Source organism: Propithecus coquereli, unplaced genomic scaffold (assembly GCF_000956105.1).
Source record: "Propithecus coquereli isolate 6110/MARCELLA unplaced genomic scaffold, Pcoq_1.0 Scaffold39, whole genome shotgun sequence".
Classification (NCBI taxonomy): Eukaryota; Metazoa; Chordata; class Mammalia; order Primates; family Indriidae; genus Propithecus; species Propithecus coquereli.
The window spans coordinates 3,091,416-3,101,340 of record NW_012149618.1 but is presented as its reverse complement, the minus strand read 5'-3'; the positions used below and the strand labels follow the sequence as shown (position 1 = coordinate 3,101,340).

General features: G+C 45.3%; 1 protein-coding gene across 1 annotated transcript in view; it reads left to right on the top strand.

The window, feature by feature from the left end:
- The window catches only part of GTF3C2 (general transcription factor IIIC, polypeptide 2, beta 110kDa), a 23,038-nt gene extending 14,714 nt beyond the window's left edge, over window positions 1–8,324 (top strand). Inside the window, exons 5-19 of the mRNA XM_012652448.1 lie at window positions 262–356; window positions 720–797; window positions 942–1,040; window positions 1,298–1,525; window positions 1,695–1,806; window positions 2,021–2,129; window positions 3,262–3,287; window positions 3,471–3,600; window positions 5,226–5,370; window positions 5,469–5,630; window positions 5,827–5,914; window positions 6,172–6,300; window positions 6,596–6,745; window positions 6,894–7,001; window positions 7,291–8,324. Coding sequence (XP_012507902.1) covers window positions 262–356; window positions 720–797; window positions 942–1,040; window positions 1,298–1,525; window positions 1,695–1,806; window positions 2,021–2,129; window positions 3,262–3,287; window positions 3,471–3,600; window positions 5,226–5,370; window positions 5,469–5,630; window positions 5,827–5,914; window positions 6,172–6,300; window positions 6,596–6,745; window positions 6,894–7,001; window positions 7,291–7,509 — 1,878 coding nt within the window. The 3' untranslated portion in view covers window positions 7,510–8,324. The remainder of the gene's footprint in view (window positions 1–261; window positions 357–719; window positions 798–941; window positions 1,041–1,297; window positions 1,526–1,694; window positions 1,807–2,020; window positions 2,130–3,261; window positions 3,288–3,470; window positions 3,601–5,225; window positions 5,371–5,468; window positions 5,631–5,826; window positions 5,915–6,171; window positions 6,301–6,595; window positions 6,746–6,893; window positions 7,002–7,290) is intronic.
- Window positions 8,325–9,925: the final 1,601 nt, after the last annotated feature.

Below are 9,925 nucleotides of genomic sequence, written 5' to 3'. Positions count from 1 at the left end.
AACAAAAAAATGCCATGAAGACATTGAGGAAGGTGAACAGAAAATAGTTATCAGATTTTGCAGTTTTGATGGAGGAGTAGGAGGGGAAGGTGGAGATGTCATTGTAATGGTTGAAACACAAATCTTTTAAGATGCTGATAGGGCAGTGGTTGAAGAGAAAATAGTGCCAAGGAAAGTAAAACCTGGGAAAGAGCTGTCTCTTAGGACTTTCTCCAACCCGTAGAGTTCTCTCCCTTACATTTTCTTCAATTTGATCCTCAGAAACAGAAGCCACACTGTCGAGGAGTGGCTCCCAATGGCTTACCAAATCACATCATGGCTCCTGTTTGGAAGTGCCTCCATCTCACCAAGGACCTGTGAGACTTGGGGCTTGTGGGGGCTGGGGATGCAGGGGTGGTGGAGGAGTGCAAGAAGAGTCTAGAAGCGGGCCGTGGGCAAGAGAGGAGCACTGATGGGTGGAAGACCGTGATGACATTCATTACTAAAAGGCACCACTCCAAAGGCAAGAGCTCTAGAACTCTAATTCAAATTAAATAAAATGAAAAGTTTCTCAGCTGCACTAGCCACATTTCAGGTACCCACTAGCTACTAACAGGTAGAGGCTAGTGTATTGGACAACACAGATAATAGATCATTTCCATCCTCACAGAAAGGTTTATTGGACTGCACTGCTCTAGAATCCCTCTCCTCCTTCACTGATGCTTCTTCTGTTTCTCCAGCCGAGAACAGAAGCATTCCTACTGGGAGTTTGCTGAGTGGATTCCTTTAGCCTGGAAGTGGCACTTGTTATCTGAGCCGTAAGTCAAAGCAACATCTCTGAAGCCCAGGAAGGGTGACACCACTGGAGATGAAAGGGTGACAGAGGACTCTGGATCTATAATGGGAATCCTGGGATGGGTGAACCTCTTCCAAATTCGGGCTGTTCCTTTGCCTTCCCCCAGTGAGGCTGCTCCCTACCTGCCCCAGGAGGAGAAGTCACCACTATTTTCTGTACAACGTGAAGGGCTACCTGAAGATGGCACACTCTACCGAATAAACAGGTGAAAACTGTCCTTAGCCCTTATTTCTGATTCTAGGAGCCAGAAACAGGAAAAATGAATGTCGAAAGGGATGACAGATTAGTCCTGTCCTTCCCTTGATTCTGGTCCTGTTGGTCTCAAGGATAAGAGTCCTGGCTAGAGCTGGTCACCCCTCTCTAATTTGTAATGCTTATCACTGCCAGCCAGACCAAGGGAAGCTAGGGAGATTTTTTTATTAACTCTTTTTTTCATCCCATCTTTCTTTGACTTTTCTCTAGATTTAGCTCTATCACAGCACATCCAGAGCGCTGGGATGTGTCCTTCTTCACTGGGGGACCACTCTGGGCTCTAGACTGGTGCCCAGTCCCAGAGGGGGCAGGAGCCTTGCAGTATGTGGCCCTTTTCTCCAGCCCTGACATGAATGAGACACACCCACTGAGCCAGCTTCATTCGGGCCCTGGGCTGCTCCAGCTCTGGGGCCTTGGGACCTTGCAGCAAGAAAGCTGGTGAGGTGGGGCTGGACACTGCCATGGGGGGTGGTTGAGTTGGACAGCAGGATGGGGGCTGGGCAGGATAGGGGGAAGGGCTTGCACTGGGTGAGACAAAAGGAGCATAGTCCGGCAGTCCTAGGCCCCTTCTTCCTACCCACTGTCCCCACATGCTCTCTCTCTCCAGTCCTGGCAACAGGGCCCACTTTGTCTATGGGATTGCTTGTGACCACGGCTGTATCTGGGACCTCAAGTTCTGCCCCAGTGGAGCATGGGAACTTCCAGGCACCCCACGGAAGGTACTTCCCAGTTGACTGTGAGATGGCCCTAGGACTCAGCCAGGACAAAGAGGCCCTAGGAGTTCTCAGAGCTAGGGGGAGGACAGCTGGAGTGTGGTAGATGAAGTTTTTCCAGCAACTTCATATTGTATTTTCGGGGATTAGAACCTCAAAGGTTTTCTGAGAGGCGCCTGAAGGCAGCAAGCCTCAGCACAGATCTGCTCTCACCCTCTAGGCTCCTCTCCTCCCCCGACTGGGTCTCTTGGCTCTTGCCTGCTCAGATGGGAAGGTGCTGCTCTTCAGTCTACCCCATCCTGAGGCCCTGCTGGCTCAGCAGTCCCCGGGTAAGTAGCACAGCAAGGAGGATGGGGCTGCTGTAGCAGTGGCCAGAGCTTAGCAGGGCCTTTCCATCTCCCCTGAGACTCCTCTGGGCCCAGCCTCTCTAGTGAGAAGCCTCACTCAGCTACCTCCCCAAGGCCCCCTGTGTCTTCACATGTTTGTTCTTGAACTTTCTCTCTCTTACAGTCTTAACAGCTGTACTCTTTCAGCATAATACCTTTTATCTCCATCATCTGCCCTCTCCTCCTGTACTCCCAGGCCTTTCCCCTTCTTGCTGCCAGTTAATTGGCTGTGTGAAGAGCCACTAAGGGCTGAGGCTGACGGATGGGACCCATTTCCTCTCCATACTCATCTGTCTCCCCTGTTCCCATCCTATTCTCAGCCTCTCCTGCCCTCAGCACCACACATACACACAAACACACAGTGTCTTTGATGTGAATGGAGGGATGGACTATAGAGCTGAAGATGAGCAAGAAGAGGTATGGGGCAGAGCAGGGCAGCTCCATTGTTGAATTAGTTTGTTTTTAGTATGAAGTGTTTAAAGAAGAGGGCACTCAGGTTTGGGCCCTGGAAAGTCCTGCAAAGTGTGATGGTCTGGTGGAGGAGTGGGTTGAGGAGGGAATAGGAGGGGAGGAGGGGAAGACAGTAAGTAGAGATGATTCTTTCAAGAAGTTTGGCTGTGAAGGGGAATGAATAAATGAGGGTGGTGGCTGGGATGGATAGGGGTAAAGTCAGGTTTTTGTCTATTTATTTGCATAGGAGATAATAGGGCATGTTTACAGGGGAATACAGGAATGACCCAGCAGGGGGAGAACAAATGGATAATGCACGAGAAAGGAGGGATACTGCAGTGAGCAATGTTTTGGAAAAGGCGAGAGGATGAGAAGATTGCAGAGTGAAGGGGTCAGCCCTTCTGATAGGAGGAAGGACTATACTATCAGGTATAATGGAAGGAAAGAAGATGGGGGCAGATAAAGAGGTAGGTTCATAAATTTGGTGGTGGAAAGATGAGGGCTTCTCAACAAAGGTTAAAGGAAGGTCATTATCCAAGGGGCGGGGTGCTGACTTAAGGGCAGGCCTGGTGAGGAGCTCAGTCCTCAGGATCATAGCATTAGTTACTGCTCTTCTTCCTCACAGATGCAGTGAAGCCTGCCATCTATAAGGTGAGTGAGGAACCTGCTACCTTAGCTGAGGCTCCATCTTCTTAGAGCCTCACCTTGCTGATTTCACAGTGAGTCTCCTAGTTCTGAAAAATACCCCATCCTGCTGGATTAAACACTGATTAGAGCCTTCATTCCAAATAGTAGGCATTCCTAATCCTAGTCCCATCTCTTCTTTCCCTGTAGGTACAATGTGTGGCGACCTTGCAGGTGGGGTCTGTGCAAGCTTCAGACCCCTCTGAGTGTGGTCAGTGCCTGAGCCTGGCCTGGATGCCTACCAGCCCTCACCACCACCTGGCTGCTGGATACTATAATGGTAAAAACAAAGTAAAATGTAAGGAGCTATTGCTCTTTAAACTTTCTATGTATACTTGTTTTTTGGTTGTTGTTTCTTTTCTGGTTTGGTGCTGGACATTATACAATAGTTAGAAATATTCAAGCAATGTAAAAAAATACAAAGAAGAAAGAAATGTCATTAGAATTTTTATGTTCAGAAAAAAATTGAGTAGTTGAAGTACTATCTTGGGTGGATTAAAAAAAAATTGAGCAGATGAACATCATTTCATGCTGTTCTCTATGCATATATAAAGATAAGAAGATTAGAGAAAAGAGAATTTTATAAAAATGGGATCATACTATATAAGCTATTCTAAATTAAAAGGTATTAAATTTAATTATACCTTAATTTTATAGAAGAAAAAGACACTGAAGTCAAACTGAAACATTAGGTAAGCTCCTAATAAATGTTCCTTCACCACAAGAGATATTAGTTCCTCTAAGATACTTTTAGAATTACAAAGAAAAAAAGAATATAAATAACATTGTAGTTGGAGTTATTAGGTTATTGTTTTTAAATGACAGTTTCATTTTTAGACATAAGCAGATTTTCAGATTTTGTGCTGGGAAGATAAGTAAATCAGCACTCTTACATTTCTCCCTAGATCATCCCTCTCTCCATCTTCTGTTTTTCTTTTGGTAATATTATTCTTACATTGTCAAGGTAGATGATAATTGATGCTGTTCTGCTATCCTAATTCCTACAGTTATTTAATGATTGAGTGTTTCTACCCATCTACTTATCTCAGTTTCCCCCTCCATTGCTGAATTATTTATTAATATATTACATAGCTATAATTCACTATTAGTTTTTTTCAAGAAAGGTTCATAGATGCTAAATTCCCTGAGTTTATGTATAAAAGGGGTTTTAGCTACTAATATTTTTCCCAGCTATTATTTTTAAACTTTTTATTCTTTAATTTGTCTTTTTAGTTATACTTTTGAATACCTTCTTCTCTGCCAGGCCTTATCAGGGGCCAGCGTGGTTTGGGTCACCTGAGTTGGTTTCTATTTGTCCATTCGTTTTCTGTTTCTCCTGCATTTTATTGCTTTTGGCGTCTTGCCTATTCTCTTTGAGCAGAGTTAGCAAACTTTTTCTGTAATGATCTAGATAGTAACTTTAGGCTTTGTGGGCTGTTTGGCCATTGTTGGAACTACTTAACTCTGCCATTATAATGTGGAAGTAGCATGTAGAATGGATGTAGCTGTGTTCCAATAAAACTGTATTTACCAAAGAAGTGGCAGCCTGTATTTGGTCCATGGACTATAGTTTGCCAACCCTTGTTCTGGAAGAGTTATACTTTTTAAAAATGCCTTTACTTTTATTTAGTAGGGAGTAGAGGCTACTAGGTGCAGTGCATTCAGTCTGTCATCTTTCAACTGCAGATTCCAGACTAAGCTATTACTTTTTTGTCAACGAGAATCGGGGCTGAAGTGTCAGGTTGTCTTTAAACCATAGAGGGAGTATTGGGTAGCTAATCATGATCCCCACATTCCTTCATAGTGGTTTGGCTCTGAGAGAAGACAAAGGCCCTAGAAGCCCAGAGACAGTATTTAGACCCAGGAAGAAAGAACCTGCCTTTACACATTCTGTCCCTACTGCAGGCATGGTGGTTTTCTGGAACCTCCCCACAAACTCGCCTCTACAGCGGATACGGCTCTCTGATGGCTCCTTAAAGCTCTACCCCTTTCAGTGTTTCCTAGCCCATGACCAGGCTGTGCGTACCCTTCAATGGTGCAAAGCTAACAGGTATAGAATAGGAGATCTGTGGAGTGGGAAGGTGAGGACTGGGACAGGCTAACTTTTTCAGATTTGTTCAGATTTGATCTTCTCCTTTCTTTTCACAGTCATTTCCTTGTCTCTGCGGGGAGCGACCGGAAAATCAAATTCTGGGACCTTCGACGACCTTATGAACCAATAAACTCTATCAAGCGCTTCTTGAGTACAGAGCTGGCCTGGCTGCTCCCCTACAATGGTGTCACCGTGGCTCAGGACAACTGTTATGCCTCGTACGGCAGGACGGAGATAGGAGGAGCTCTGGGGACTGGCCCTAAGGGTTGGGGTGCAAAGCATGCCAGATTGTTGTGGGGAGAGGAGGGTTGAGAAGTTGGTTCACTGAGGTGATTTGAATTCTGGAAGGAATTGGGGAGAAGAAATGAATCTAATCCTAGAAAAAGGAAGGTTTTATTTCTCTTTCTTTAACAGTTATGGACTCTGTGGGATTCATTATATTGATGCTGGTTACCTTGGTTTCAAGGCCTACTTCACTGCTCCCCGAAAAGGCACTGTCTGGGTGAGCCCCTCTCTCTTCCGCAGTCTTCATTACATAAGAAAATGGTTCATTTATTCACTAGTGGTGGTCAGGAAGAGGCAGTAATTTTGGGTAGAAGGAAAGGATGCGTGTGTGGTAATTGTATCATCAGGGACATGGGTTATGATAAAGTCATTTTTGTTTGTGTGTCTCTCTTAGACTATGCAGTTGTTACCAGTTGATAGAACTAAATGACTACATGAACAAATGAATGAATGAAATCTGTCTCTTCTGATTAGAGTCTTTCAGGATCCGACTGGCTTGGGACAATAGCCGCAGGAGATATATCCGGGGAGCTCATTGCTGCTATATTGCCCGATATGGCACTGAACCCAATAAATGTCAAGCGACCTATAGAGCGAAGATTTGTACGTATATGAACATCTAACGGCAGCTGTTGGATCCTAATCCACATGCTCTCCCAACTCCTGGTAGAGTACAAATTAGTACTAGGTCTCCCAGCCCTGATACTGTCCCTGAAAGTCTTGGCACTGAGTTGTGTATAATCTTCCCTACCCTGTTGTATCTGAGTATACATTTAATATATTTAAACATTACTTTCTTCCATCTTTAAGTCTTTCCTGCCCAAAACCAGTTTCTTCTCTCTTTGCTTTTATTCTGTCTTTAGTACTATAGAACCTAAACTCATGGTCTCCTTTCTAGCCCATCTATAAAGCAGATCTAATGCCCTATCAGGACAGTCTGGAAGGTCAAGACCACTTTTCTGCTTCTGGGGCCCCCAACCCTCCCAAGGCTCGAACTTATGCTGAAACTGTCAATCATCACTACTTGCTCTTTCAAGACACAGATTTGGTAAGTTGAGGCCAGGAGAATTGGGTGTGATACTAGAAAAGGTAGAAAACTTTAGTCCTTGTATAGTAGGAATCCTGAGTTCCAGCATAAAGATGCAAAACTAAGGAGATGCTCACATTCTCTGTCCTATTCTACTTCCCCTCCCCAGGGTACATTCCACGATCTGCTCCATAGAGAACCAATGCTGCGCATGCAGGAGGGAGAGGGGCATTCTCAACTTTGCCTGGACAGGCTGCAGCTCGAGGCTATTCATAAGGTAGTCTCTCATCTTCTCCACCCTCCACTCTCATTTTCCCCTAACTCTGGGCCTGCAATCGATGAAATGGAAATGGGAGATGAAAAGGTAACATAAATAGCTAAGTAGGGAAAACAGCTGTGGTAACTGATGAGCATGATAGACATACCTCACTGGCTTCTCATTCTTACCTCTCTCACCCCATCGTGGTCCTATCCTTTCAGATTGTGACCCCTCTTTTTGCTTTTACAGCTAAGAGTCACCTTAAGGCACCACCCGTGAGCATCTCTCTTTTGTTTCCTCTTCACAGGTACGTTTCAGCCCAAACCTGGACTCATATGGATGGCTGGTATCTGGGGGGCAGTCGGGGCTGGTTCGAATCCATTTTGTCCGTGGACTCACCTCCCCACTGGGCCACCGTATGCAGCTTGAAAGCCGCGCCCACTTCAGTGCTATGTTCCAGCCATCCTCCCCCACTAGACGGCCTGGCTTCTCTCCAACCAGCCATCACCTTCTGCCCAATCCCTAGTCTTGGGCCACACAGGACCCCTGGAATGAAGTCTGCCAAGAACAAAAGGCTCCCATGCACAGAGCCATAGGATCTGGGGCTTTCCTGGACAGTGATGCTGCCAGGCCTGGACCTTTAGGCCTGCCTCCCCAGGACTCCTTAGATCCCTCTCCTACCACAGACTTCTGTGATCACAGACCCCTGCAGGCAAGGGGGCTCTCCCTCCACAAATTCTCAAGGCTCCTCAGCCTAAGACTTTGGCTCACGAGAAACACTTAGGCCTGACCTAGGCTTGGGAGTCAAACTGCTCATATTGAGCATATTGTTGAGTAGGTAAAGCTAAGTAAAGGTACTGGGTGTTTTTGAGACCACTTGTGAGTGGATGTTTGGAGAATTGAAAAGGGTATCTTCAGGAAAGCTCCTGTCTGACTATTCCAGGATGCAAACTTCCCAAACTTCTTCATTAGCGTAACCAACACAAGCCCAAGAGGGGTGACAGTAATTTATTGGACTGAGTTGCTTATAGTACTTCTTTAACTGAGGAACACCACAGACACCCTACCAACAGAACAGTGGCTCAGATCTTACCTGCCCCTGCTTATGAAATACTCCCAATCACTGGTCATATGACCCTACTTGAACACACCTAAACAGTCATGTTTTTAAAAATCTTCCTTTATATCAAGTCAGAGAGTATACCTCTATAAATTTTACTCATGGATGTTAGGAAATCTAGTCATGATTCCCTGTGATTGCCCTTTTAATTATTTAACAATAGCTATCATGTGCTTCCCAAATCTTATCTTCTCTAGATTAAATATCTTCAGTTACTTCAACCATTCTTTTACACATAATTTTTGATCCTTCATGATACTGTCACATTGTTGACTTATTAAACATGTTTAGCTACTTTATTTAAATATAGGAGGTGTTTAGAACCCAAGTGCAGTAATGTATTGTTTTATCTCATCTTGTTAGAGTCCTCTTGTGGGATGCTGCAGACTCAGTGACGATGATACTGCCTCCTAAGCAAGGACAGACCCCAGCAATGAGAAAAAGGCAAATCACCTTGGAACGTGTAGGAGTACAGGCTGGGGTTTGGAGGGAAATAGAGGACCTCAGGAAATAGAGGAAAATAGGCAGCCAGCTCCTATTGGAGGGAGTGGAGATACCTGGAACAAAACCCTTTGGTACTCTCAACTGGCTAAATATCTAGGAACAGCTTTCTACCTCTCTAGAGTAGGGACTTTATAATATATCAGAACATCTCCTTTAAGAAGAAGGGAATCAAGAAGTGCAGTGCCTATCCTGTACAGACAAGGAAACAGACCTGGAGGAAACCCAGGTCCATCAGCAGAGGGACTACGACCCGTGTCCATGCAAAGGAGCTGTGTGTTGTGCTGCCCTATTCTGATCCACCTCACATTGAGCCAGTTTTGTTTTTTGAGCTGACTGATAAGGAAGTGCCTTCTGTTGCAGAGAAGCTTTGCTCATTCTACATAGCAGTCCCTTTCCTACTTTCAGTGGTAGAAAAGATGGGATCTGGGGACCCACACTGTTGAGGCTATAGATTGGTGCTGGCAGCCCTGCTCCAGCAGGGCTGAGTCTCAGCCTTAGTCTTGACCTGGCTCTTTTTTTCTACCAGAAACCTTTTTCTCCCTAGACCACTCCCCTTCCAACCCTCCCTCAGAGCGTATCCACTGGTTCTTGCACTTCCCTACCTTTGTCCCTTTGCTCACACTGTTCACTTCTCCAGTAGTGTCCTTTTCCACCATCTTCACCTAAGTTCCATTCATCCTTTGAGATGCCAGCTCAAATTCCACCTTTACCAAAGAGCTTCCCAGTTTTCTATCAGTAAAAAATATTGTCCCTCCTATGTGTTCCCAAGGGGGTGGAAGGGAAAAGAGGATAAACAAGTATTAAACACTTGATCCATTTCAGGTACCTTGCATCTGTTACTTAATCCTACGAGGTGGGTATTTGCCTTTTTTTTTTTTTGTGAGACAGGCTCTCACTCTGTCACCCAGGCTGGAGTACAGTGGCACAATCATTGCTCACTGCAACCCCTAACTCGTGGGTTGAAGCAATCCTCCTGCCTCAGCCTCCTGAGTAGGTGGGACTACAGGCACACACCACCATGCCCAGCTAATTTTTTAATTTTTTGTAGAGATGAGGTCTCACTACCAGCAATAGCCCCGGCTGGTCTTGAACTGGCCTCAAGTGATCATTCTGCCTTGGCCTTCCAAAGTGCTGGGATTACAGGCATGAACCACTGTACCCAGTGGGTTTTGCCATTTTAGTATATGTGCTGCCGAAGCGAGCACAGGTTTTGCCATTTTAATGATAAGAGAGGGTAAGTCTGAACAAGGTCATTTAATTACTAAGTGGTGATGCTGGGATTTGAACCCAGATAGTCTAACTTCAGAATACAACTTTA